At 42.1% G+C, this 12,903-nt stretch overlaps 1 protein-coding gene across 1 annotated transcript in view; it reads right to left on the bottom strand.

Moving 5' to 3' along the window:
* LOC138737354 (protein FAM162B-like) overlaps positions 1-12,903 on the bottom strand; it is a 67,785-nt gene that overhangs the window by 5,376 nt on the left and 49,506 nt on the right. The window contains exon 6 of the mRNA XM_069888105.1: positions 1,376-1,484. Coding sequence (XP_069744206.1) covers positions 1,376-1,484 — 109 coding nt within the window. The remainder of the gene's footprint in view (positions 1-1,375; positions 1,485-12,903) is intronic.

Raw genomic sequence — 12,903 nt, 5'->3', positions numbered from 1 at the left:
AAGTATAAAATCAGAACTGGACTTAAAAGGAAAGAGACAAAAACCATGTGAAAAAGTGAAATCTTAAAGCCATGTTCAAATTTTGCAGCTCAGATGAGAATGTGAAGTACCTTATTTCTTTAATGAAATGGAAGAAAGTAGCTCTGAGGATTACTGTAACTAAATGTTTCTTGTATTCCATTAAATTGACTGAAATCAATTGAAGGATGCAAGGACAGTTTAAAAAGGCCTTAAATACAAGAGCAACTTGTCCGTGAACTACTCTTTGCAGACGATGCTGCTTTAGTTGCCAATTCAGAGCCAGCTCTCCAGCACATGACATCCTGTTTTGCGGAAACTGCCAAAATGTTTGGCCTGGAAATCAGCCTGAAGAAACCTGAGGTCCTCCATCAGCCAGCTCCCCACCATGACTAACAGCCCCCCCCCCCCCCACCAAATCTCCATCGGGCACACAGAACTCAAAACGGTCAACCAGTTTACCTACCTCGGCTGCACCGTTTCATCTGTTGCAAGGATCGACAAAGAGATAGAGAACAGACTCGCCAAGGCAAATAGCGCCTTTGGAAGACTTACACAAGAGTCTGGAAAAACAACCACCTGAAGAAACACACAAAGATCAGCGTGTACAGAGCCATTGTCATACCTACGCTCCTGTTCGGCTCCGAATCATGGGTCCTCTACCGGCATCACCTACAGCTCCTAGAACGCTTCCATCTGCGCTGTCTCAGCTCCATCCTCAACATTCATTGGAATGACTTTATCACCAACATCAAAGTACTCGAGCTGGCAGAGTCCACAAGCGTCGAATCCATGCTGCTGAAGACCCAACTGCGCAGGGTGGGTCATGTCTCCAGAATGGAGGACCATCGCCTTCCCAAGATCGTGTTCTATGGCGAGCTCTCCACTGGCCACCGAGACAGAGGTGCACCAAAGAAGAGGTACAAGGACTGCCTAAAGAAATCTCTTGGTGCCTGCCACATTGACCTCCGCCAGTGGGCTGATATCGCCTCCAACCGTGCATCTTGGCGCCTCACAGTTCGGCGGGCAGCAACCTCCTTTGAAGAAGACCGCGGAGCCCACCTCACTGTCAAAAGACAAGGAGGAAAAACCCAACACCTAACCCCAACCAACCAATTTTCCCTTACAACCATGCCTGCCTGTCCAGCATCGGACTTGTCAGTCACCAACGAGCCTGCAGCAGACGTGGACATACCCCTCCATAAATCTTCGTCCGTGAATCCAAGCCAAAGAAGAAAATAAACTTGAATGGGATGGGGTAGGGAGAGGAGTGTTATGTAAGCCATTGCATCACCCCAAATTGCCAACAAGCACATGGAGTCACAAAATTGTTGTAAATAAATTATTTCTTTCATACCTGTTTTCCAGATGCAATTGTAGCAAAACAAGCCAAAATGGTCAAACCAATCATGATGTAGCATGTCTTTACTCGAGCTCTGTTTCTTGCTGCGTTCAGCATTTCAAATCTAATAGGGTCAAAATGAAAGACAATGTTATGCTTCAGCTGCGATTCAATGGATGTATTATTTCATAGTTCCCCTCCAAGAGACAGGAGCACCATCCTGAGGGTCATTCATAAATATTCCTTCACCATTAGGGTAGAAACCTGTACCTTGTGACCATCTGACCGTGGGAGGAGAAGCCTCAAGCAAACTAATTCAATGAGTTGTCGTAGTGTGACATGTAGCCTTGCCCTGTATTAACAAAAATAGTATCTTACAAACTCCTTGTTTAATTGCCAGAGTTGGATTTCAGCAATTGCAAAATGAGATTAGTCACAGATGTTGCATGAGTAGATTTCCTGATGTGACAAATGGCTTTAGTACTATGCAGCTGAGCTATTCAACCCATCTGAGGCATAATCCAAAGGTTACATTGACTGTGAAGTGATACATATGCATAATTTCTCCAAATGTACCTAGATGGCAATGTTATTCCATGTTATTTTGCTGTGATTCCTTCTTAAAACCATTGCTGTGGACCAGCATGAACAGCTATATTAATCATTCAAGTTGAGTTGAAGGTGCATTATTCTAGCAATTGAGTACTTGAAAATTGTGCCAGCCATGCTTGCTTTTTTATTTATCTCCCCCCCCCCCAGCAAAATCCTTCTTTTGAAAGACGTTGAGTTTGAATTATTCTGTAAATAAGGTATAGATTTTAAAGTTCACAATAACCCTGTGCAGTTTAAAATGTCTGTCATGTTTCTGAAAGGGATTTTCATTTAAGTTATTCATTCATTTCTCTTGTAAAAACAAAAAAAAATGCTTGCAAATATTCTAGTAGTTATTTAACCTTGTCATTTGGTTAGACTCACCAACAAGTGGAAATAACTTTTTTAATTTGTGTCCAAAACCCTTTCATGGAGTTGTATAGCACAGAAACTGGTCGCTCTGCCCACCATATCCATGCTAATCTTTGCCCATCATCGTTAATCCTATTTGCTCTCACTGAGAGACTGTTTTATGCCATATCATTTTAAGTGTTTTAAACCTGAAATGTAATAATTAGAACTGCTTCCACCACCTCTGGCAGCAAGTTCCAGACATCAACTGTTACCTTTTCAAAAAAAAAAACAATCTTGCCCAAAAAACCCCTTTGAAGCTCCTCCTACTTAGCAGAAACCTATACCTCCTGTTTTGATACATTATAACAGGGAAAAAAAATTGTATACTGCTATCTGGTCCCTTCTCTGCCTCCATCCTCTGTGAGGAAAGCAAACCCAGCCTATCCAATCTCTCCCCAACTGAAATACCCAGGCAACACCCATAGAACCATATAACCACTTACAGCACAGAACAGGCCAGTTCGGCCCTACTAGTCCATGCCGTAGCAAATCCCCACCCTCCTAGTCCCACTGACCAGCACCCGGTCCATACCCCTCTAGTCCCCTCCTATCCATGTAACAATCCAGTCTTTCCTTAAATGTAACCAATGATCCCGCCTCGACCACGTCTGCCGGAAGCTCATTCCACATCCCCACCACCCTCTGCGTAAAGAAATTTCCCCTCATGTTCCCCTTATAATTTTCCCCCTTCAATCTTAAACCATGTCCTCTAGTTTGAATCTCTCCCTTTCTTAATTGAAAAAGCCTATCCACATTTACTCTGTCTGTCCCTTTTAAAATCTTAAACACCTCTATCAAGTCCCCTCTCAATCTTCTACGCTCCAGAGAAAAAAGCCCCAGTCTGCACCAACCTTTCCCTGTAACTCAGACCCTGAAATCCTGTCAACATTCTCGTGAACCTTCTCTGCACTCTCTCTATTTTGTTTATATCTTTCCTGTAATTTGGTGACCAAAACTGTACACAGTACTCCAAATTTGGCCTCACCAATGCCTTGTACAATTTCATCATAACCTCCCTACTCTTGAATTCAATACTCCGATTTATGAAGGCCAACATTCCAAATTCCTTCTTCACCACACCATCTACCTGAGTATCAGCCTTGAGGGTACTATTTACCATAACTCCTAAATCCCTTTGTTGCTCTGCACTCCTCAATTGACTACCATTCAATGTATATGACCTATTTAAATTTGCCTTTCCAAAATGCAGCACCTCACATTTATCTGTATTAAATTCCATCAGCCATTTCTCAGCCCACACCTCCAGCCTTCCTAAATCACCTTTTAATGTACGGTAATCTACCTCACTGTCCACAACACCACCAATCTTTGTGTCATCCGCAAACTTGCTTATCCAATTCTCTACCCCTACATCCAGATCGTTAATATATATAACAAATAATAGTGGACCCAGGACCGAACCCTGAGGAACTCCACTAGTCACCGGCCTCTAATTGGACAAACAATTGTCTACCACTACTCTCTGACACCTTCCATCCAACCACTGCTGAATCCATTTCACTACCTCCTTATTTATACCTAATGCCTCCACCTTTTTTCCTAACCTCCTGTGGGGTACTTTGTCAAAAGCTTTACTAAAGTCCAAATAGACAACATCCACAGCTTTCCCTTCATCAACCTTTTTTGTAACCCCCTCGAAGAACTCAATCAGGTTTGTCAAGCATGATCTACCCCTGACAAAACCATGCTGATTACTCCCTATCAATCCTTGTACGTCCAAAAATTTGTAAATAGCATCCCTCAGAACACTTTCCATCAACTTACCCACCACAGACGTCAGACTTACAGGCCTATAATTCCCAGGTTTGCATTTGGACCCTTTCTTAAACAGAGGAACCACATGCGCCACCCTCCAATCCTTTGGTACCACCCCCGTGGCCAGTGACGTCCTAAATATCTCTGTTAATGGCCCCACTAACTGTCCACTAGCCTCCCTGAGTGTCCTAGGGAATATTTTGTCCGGTCCGGGAGATTTATCCACCTTTTTCTTTTTTAATACAGCCATCACTACCTCCTCGGTTATCCTTGTATGCTTCATGACCTCCCCACTATTTTTCTTTACTTCTCAGACTTCTCACTCAGCCTACCCTCGCTATCTACAAGGGGTCCAATTTTATCTCTCACTAATCTTTTACTTTTAATGTACTTATAGAAACCCTTTGGATTTATTTCTACTCTGTCAGCCAAAGCCTCTTCATGCCTTTTTTTGGCCTTTCTAATTTCTTTCTTAAGATTCCTTCTACACTCCTTGTAGTCCTCCTTCAACTTCTCAGCTCCCTGCTCTTTATACCTCTTGTACACCTCCCTTTTTCTCCTAACCAAGTTTCCAATATTCCTCGAAAACCAAGCCTCCCTATGACTTCCAGCCTTTCCTTTGATCCAGACTGGGACATAACTACTCTGTACCCTCAAAATTTCTTTTTTGAATATCCTCCATTTTTCATTAACATCCTTACCTGAAAATATCCTGTGCCACTCAATACTCCCCAAATCCCTTCTTATTCCTATGAAATTTGCTCTTTTCTAATCCAGAACCTCAACTTTAGGCCTCTCCTTGCTCTTCCTTAAAACTACCCTAAAACTAACAGAATTATGGTCACTAGACCCAATTGGTTCTCCAACAACATTGAACATTACTCTTGTGTATGCATTTACACACAGGACTTGGAGACATGGTGTTTTTCTCAATCTTTAATACCATCAGATTAACAGAGATATATATGTTGGAGGTGACATCACCACAGTTGGGTGGGTTTATGCACAACAGTTCCACCACCCCCACCCCCCTCACCGGCATGCAATAAATGTTGAATGGGTCCTCTCTAACTACTATTACTACCTTCGGCCCATGACTACTAGTGAGAATTAGGATATATATACTGAATGATTATAATATGGAAAGGACCTTAATAATTATGGAACTGTCCTTAAAGTGCTCAGGTGGTCTTTCGCTCTTTGACCGCCTTGGTGTGGCATGCTGGACCGGTATTTGCTTAGGGCTGTTGGGTTGATGGCGACTGCCAGCCTTCGCAGCCCCCTAGACTTCTACTTGCTGGCTGCTTGTCGCAGTTGCTGGGCTTCCCATCTCCGCCTTTCCTTCACTTTGAAAAGGTAATAGCTGAGGTCTGAAACTTGCTGCCAGAGGTGGTTGGATTGCCATGGTAGCCATGGCAGGTCTGGTTCTATCACTGCCAGCTCATGAGGTAGTTCATGGACTTCAGTTTAAGAAATGATCACAATTGGTCAATGTGTCTTTTCCACAGTCTGTCTCCCACAAGAACAGAGTATGAGTAGAGGCTTAACTTTTGTCGGATCACCCCTACCACCCATAGGTCTTTGTATTGTCTATAACTTTACACTCTCACCCACCTCCAGTGCTCAAGGTAAAGTTTGTGGTGATGTGGATTTTTCTAAACAGAGGCTCAGATCTGGTTGAACTGTGGACAGTCTTGTCTGCATGTTGTAGCCAAACATCAATTCTGCTGGGGTGTGTTTTGTGGTAGAATGCAGTATGTTTCTGTACCACAATAGTAAATTGCAATTTTGTGAGTCCAGGAGGCATTTAGAATTTTCTTGGTTTCCATCACCTTTTTGAATGTTTGCACAAAGCATTATGCCTCTGCATTAGTACTTGGGTGATAGGGTGCTGACAAGAGATGTCTGATATTGTCATCAAACATAATTTTTTTAAAGGGTTCTGATAGAAACTGGGGAACCATTGTTCCTAACCAATTCATGAGGTAATCCATATATGGCAAACATGGCCTGTAGCTGTTTAATTGTAGAATAGTCTTTGGTGTTTATCATGTGCAAAAATATTGGCCGTTTGGAATATGCATTCACCGCTATAAGGAATGTCCCTCCCATGAATGGCCCTGTGAATCTACATGAATCCAATGCCAGGGTCTGGAAGGCTAGTTCCAAGAGTTGGCTCAGCCTGTGGCATTTTTGGCTGCATTGACTGATATATTTTGCATTCTCTAACTGTTGTTTCAATGTCTGTCTATTGATGGCCACCAAACATGCATCCGGGCCAGCGCTTTCATTCGTACCATTCCTGGATGGTTGTGGTGCAGCTCTGATAATTTGATGTTTTGGAATTTGGCCGGGATAATTCTATGGGTACCCCAAAGTAAACATCCTCCTTCGACTGATAGTTCACGATGGCATACGAGATAAGCTTTTAGGTCTTCTGGTATGACCTCAGATTCTGGCTATCCATGAAGAGTGAAGTATAAAATGGCTTTATGTTGTCTCCTTTCGGGTTTTTTTTGCCAATCATCTGAGCTGTAATGGGCAGTTGTTGCCATTCTTCTTGGTTGATAACTGCTGCTTCTAATGTCCATTTAATAATTTTTTTTTGTTCAGTTTTGCGTAGTGGAAAGTGTGATAAGGCATCCGCTTGGCTGTTGAGTATTCCCGGTTTATGTTTTACCTCATAGTTGTATGCAACTAGTAGCATGGCACATCTTTGAATTCTGGCTGCAGCTACTATTGGTATCCCTTTGTGGGGGACCAGAATCAAACTTAGAGGTTTGTTGTCAGTGATTAGGGTGAAAGTTCTTCTGTAGAGATATTGGAATAATTTTACACCAAAAAATTATTGCTAATCTTTTTCCACTTGTGCGTAATTACGTTCTCTTGCAGTTCATATCTGCAAAGCATATGTCACTGGTTGCTTACCCTTCTCTGTGATTTGGGACAATACTGTTCCCAGTCCTACTGGTTAAGCATCAACAGCTAGAGTCACTTCTTTGTTTGACTCATAGTGGATCAGAACCTCTTTTGTTGACATTAATATTTCCTTTAGTCAATGAACTGTTAGTTTCCACATTCCAGTCCCATTTTTGATTTCTCTTGAGTTAGCGGTTTAGGGAGCTGCATAGTGTAGACATGTTAAGGATATGTTTCCAGTAGTGATTTATGAGCCTTAGAAAGGACTGGAATTCCAACTTGTTGGTTGGATATAGGGCTTTGCGAATGGCTTCTGTGGCTGCCGGATCCATTCGTACCCCTTCCTTGTCGATTGTAAATCCCAAGTATGTCACTGAGGGCAGAATAAAGACACTTAACCCATCGTAATTGTATATTGGCCTGTTGTAGTCTGTTTAAAACAGACTTTTGTAAGTGTTCCTTGTCATTTCAGCCCCTGATGATGATATCATCAAGGTAACATCCCACAACTATTCTATGTAGTAATTTGTCCACTGTAACTTGAAAAATTGTAGGTGTTGCTGAGATTCCATATGGTATGCATGTATAGGTGAACAGTCCTAAGTGGGTATTGATTGTCACATATTGTCTTGATTCTTTGTCCAACTCTATTTGTTGGTATGCCTGTGACAAATCAAGTTTTGTGAATTTTGCCCTCCATTTAGTGCTTGGAATAGTTCTGCTTTGAGCATGGGGTATTCTGGTACTTTTAATGCCTGGTTAATGGTGACTTTGTAAGCTCACACCAAGACACAAGAGAAACTTGTCCGTGAACTACTCTTTGCAGACGATGCCGCTTTAGTTGCCCATTCAGAGCCAGCTCTTCAGCGCTTGACGTCCTGCTTTGCGGAAACTGCCAAAATGTTTGGCCTGGAAGTCAGCCTGAAGAAAACTGAGGTCCTCCATCAGCCAGCTCCCCACCATGATTACCAGCCCCCCCACATCTCCATCGGGCACACAAAACTCAAAACGGTCAACCAGTTTACCTATCTCGGCTGCACCATTTCATCAGATGCAAGGATCGACAATGAGATAGACAACAGACTCGCCAAGGCAAATAGCGCCTTTGGAAGACTACACAAAAGAGTCTGGAAAAACAACCAACTGAAAAACCTCACAAAGATAAGCGTATACAGAGCCGTTGTCATACCCACACTCCTGTTCGGCTCCGAATCATGGGTCCTCTACCGGCACCACCTACGGCTCCTAGAACGCTTCCACCAGCGTTGTCTCTGCTCCATCCTCAACATCCATTGGAGCGCTTACATCCCTAACGTCGAAGTACTCGAGATGGCAGAGGTCGACAGCATCGAGTCCACGCTGCTGAAGATCCAGCTGCGCTGGATGGGTCACGTCTCCAGAATGGAGGACCATCGCCTTCCCAAGATCGTGTTATATGGCGAGCTCTCCACTGGCCACCGTGACAGAGGTGCACCAAAGAAAAGGTACAAGGACTGCCTAAAGAAATCTCTTGGTGCCTGCCACATTGACCACCGCCAGTGGGCTGATAACGCCTCAAACCGTGCATCTTGGCGCCTCACAGTTTGGCGAGCAGCAACCTCCTTTGAAGAAGACCGCAGAGCCCACCTCACTGACAAAAGGCAAAGGAGGAAAAACCCAACACCCAACCCCAACCAACCAATTTTCCCCTGCAACCGCTGCAATCGTGTCTGCCTGTCCCGCATCGGACTTGTCAGCCACAAACGAGCCTGCAGCTGACGTGGACTTTTTACCCCCTCCATAAATCTTCGTCCGCAAAGCCAAGCCAAAGAAAAGAATGGTGACTTTGTAATTGCCGCAAATGCAAATCTCACCGTTTGCTTTTCGTACAGCTACGATGGTTGCTGCCTCATCACTATATTCTCTTGGATCTAGTATGCCTTCATCTTTTAATCTATTTAACTCAGCTTCAATTTTTCCTTTCATTGCAAATAACCATAACCATATAACCACCTACGGAGCGGAAACAGGCCATGTTGGCCTTTCGAGTCCGCACCGGTTCACTAATTTTGTGCGCGATGTTAAAGGAATTAAATTTAAATTAAAACTGAATATTTATCAGGTTTAAATTGCTGCAAATTGTACATCTAGAAAGTGCATGGCCATATCTTGCAAACTGGCTGAGGTTCGGAGCTGTTTGAAACTCTTCTGGCTTTGATGAACTTTGGTTCCACATTCCCTTTTAATTGCAGTTTGGCTTGAACCCCTGTTATCTTTCCCAAACCTTTTTGGAAAACCACGGCGTGGTCATTGAGGATCTGGTGGAGTTCTGGCTAGGTATTGTCTTCATGGCTTGTTCTCAGTATTGAACTGATTTCCAGCCAGTCCAGGGGAATGTGTTGTAGCCAATTTCTTCCAAAAGGTGCTGGTCCCTGAGTATCTACAATGTAGAGAAATAGTGTTTTTGGTTGTTGTTGCTGTTTTGTACCTTGACTGTACATTTTCCCAATTCTTTGATTTTTGTCTCCCGTAACAGATCTCCGTATTACTTCAATAGTTTTCACTGGAAGGTGTGGGAGCAAGCATTGTTTTAAATGTAATGGCATCAGAGACCCTGAAGCCCCTGTTTGGATCTCCATTTTCAGAGGTTCATTTCTGAGCTTTTTTGTTTCTTTCAGATGTGCAAGACTGCAGCTGTTGTTTTGTTGTCATCAGGGCTGTTGCTATGCTCATTGCTAGTCTCTCTCACTCGCTCTCTCTCATAATGAGTCAATGAGGTACGATTAAAACAGTGGTTTTCAAACTTTTTCTTTCCACCCACATACCACCTTAAGCAATCCCTTACTAATCAGAGCACCTATGGCATAGGGATTACTCAAAATGTTATGTGAATGGGAAGAAAAAGGTTGAGAATCACTGGGTTAGAAGAAACTACGCACAAAACCTTTATACCCTCATAGACACCTATCAAAAGTTTGAATATTTCTTCTGATAAATGTTGATTAACTATCAAATTTAGTCAAACTTAATTTTTTTTAAGTTTCAATAAAGTTAGATGATTACAAATATCTATTTCTTGAAGCCATATGTTTCAGTGGATATGAATTTGGATCTTTATGCATGGAAATTCCAGCAGTTTATTAGTTTACAGATGGCTTTTCTCTGGAAAACCCCAAGATATTTAACAGCTTGTTTCTACCTCCATTTCTACCATCCATTCTCATTTCTAATGTGGATTAATGAATTTAAAAATGGATGAAGCTGTGGACAATGTAGAGGGCTTTTAAAATTATGCCACAGGATTTCAATCATCCACAGATATGGGCAGAAATGGAGGACGGAGTTTAATCCATACAAGTGAGATTTGCATTTTGGGATGTCAAAAAAAAAGACCATATACATCTAATAATAGGACACTTAAAAGCAAAGGGATCCAGGGTTTCAGTTCCATAGAAATTTTAAAATTGGCCATGTCAGAAAATAGGGTGGTAAAGTTGTATGAGTTTTTAAAATGGCAGTGTTGCACTGGTGCAGATCTAGGAGAGTGGAGGCATAGCACTGCTCAAAAGTGTTCAACTGCCCAGTTCTAATGTTGGTGGCTCCATGCACACATTAAACAGCATGCTATAGGAACCAATGATGTTTGTAAATAAAATCCTGTGCTCAGCAGCAGCTATGAAGAGAGCAGAAATGGCGAGAAAATCTCCAATTGAAAAGAAATATGGGAGATGACTCGTACATGGACGGTGATGATTGCAGTGGACTAACGAGGGGCTCAGCGGTTGAAGGACCATTGTGGATGTTGTCTCATGGACTTTAGTAAGGTCCCACATGGGAGGTTAGTTCAGACACTAGGTATCTATGGAGAAGTTATAAACTGGATTCAAAATTTGCTGAATAGGAGAAGACAGAGTGGTAGTGGATGAATGCTTCTCAGACTGGAGGCACATGATTAGTGGTGTGCCTCAGGGATTGGTGCTGGGACCATTAGTTTTTTGTTGTCTATATCAATGATCTGGATGATAATGTGGGAAATTGGATCAACATGTTTGCTGATGACACTAAGATTGGAGGCATCATGGACAGTGAGGAAGGTTTTCACAGCTTGCAGAGGGATCTGGACCAAATGGGAAAAGGGGCAAGAAAATGGCAGATGGGGATAAATACAAACAAGTTGAAGTGTTGCATTTTGGAAGAAACAACCAAGATAGGACATACATAGTAAATGGTAGGGCACTGAGGAGTGCGGAGGGACAAAGATACATAATTCCCTGAAAGTGACATCAGAGGTAGACGAGTTGTAAAGAAAGCTTTTGGCATCTTGGCCTTCATAAATCAAAGTATTGAGTACAGGAGTTGGGATGTTATTGTGAGGTTGTACAAGACATTGGTGAGGCCAAAGTGTGCATAGAAGATTTACTAGGATGTTGCCAGGTCTTCAGTAGTTGAATTACATGGAAATATTAAACAGGTTAGGACTTTATTCCTTGGAGTTTAGAAGAATGAGGGGAGATTTGATGGTGGTTTACAAAATCGTGAGGGGTATAGAGAGAGTAAATGACAGTAGGCTCCACTTTGATTAAGAGAGAGAAATATAAGAGGACATGGCTTAAGGGTGAAAGGGGAAAGGTTTAGGGGAACCACAGAGTGGTGGGAGTGTGAAATGAGCTGCCATCTGATCTGGAGGGTGCAGACTCGATCTTAAGAATAAATTGGTTAGATGCATGGATGAGAGGTCTGGAGGGTAATGGAATGGGTGCAGGTCATTGGGATGAGTGGAATGGTATTTTGGCACAGTCTAGAAGGGCCAATTGGCCTGTTTTCCATGCTGTAGTCTATGGATCTTCTCAAGATTTTGGTTATGCTGCATTTGAAGTACTGTGTACATTTCTGGTTGCCCCCTTGCAGGAAGGATGTGGAAGCTTTGGAAATAGTACAGTAGACATTTACCATTCTTTTTCTTGATTAGAGGATACAAACTGCAAGGAAAAGTTGGATAAACTTGGTTTATTTTCTCTAGATTGTCGGTGGCCAAGGTGAGACCTGAAAGTTTATCAACTTGTGGAAAGTTATTGATAGGGTAGAGATTATCTCTCTCTTCCCACCCAGTAAACTCAAAAACTAGAGAACATTTATTTAAGATTAAGGGGTGAAAATTTACACAGTGGTAGGTGTCTGGAATAGTAGTTAATAGATATAACAATAATCAGGGTATAGTGGGATATGGGTTATGGCAAGCAAGAGTTTGAGTTGAATTTGGGTCTCATGGGGCAAAGATCCTTTTGTTAACTCAGCAAAAATAGTTTTCATTTTGATTGTGATTCTTTTATCAATTGAGTACTTGTCTTGTGTAAAGCTTCTATTTCTCTACATGGATCAACAGTTATCACACCAGCCATGTGAAGATTCATGAATGCCTTAACATATACTTGCCATTATTAAATGAGATTGAGGCTGAATAAAAGTAGCCAATTCATGACTGCAAAACAAACTACCCCAGCATTGTGGGCTTGAGCTACTTTGATTAGTCAACCTACACATCTCATGCACAGTTTATAAATGGGATCAGCAACCTGCCTGAATTGGACAGTCTTCCAACATGAAATATTAATCACTGAAGCAGAGATCCTTTCTTGCTAGGATAAAAGTACAATTTTGTGCCTTCATACTTTGTGTCCAGACAAATGGAGGAATTTTGTGATTAAGTATGAAAGGAAATTGCGGTAACATTCAAAATGTGTAACATCTGATTGAATCTTGCATGATCAATGTCAAAATCAAATATTCAAGAACATTATCTAATCAGAACAAATAAACATAGATATGTAATTTATTTTGTCTGCATATAATTTCTAGTGGACAGT

Source organism: Narcine bancroftii, chromosome 6 (assembly GCF_036971445.1).
Source record: "Narcine bancroftii isolate sNarBan1 chromosome 6, sNarBan1.hap1, whole genome shotgun sequence".
Classification (NCBI taxonomy): Eukaryota; Metazoa; Chordata; class Chondrichthyes; order Torpediniformes; family Narcinidae; genus Narcine; species Narcine bancroftii.
This window is presented reverse-complemented; position numbering and strand designations above follow the sequence as displayed.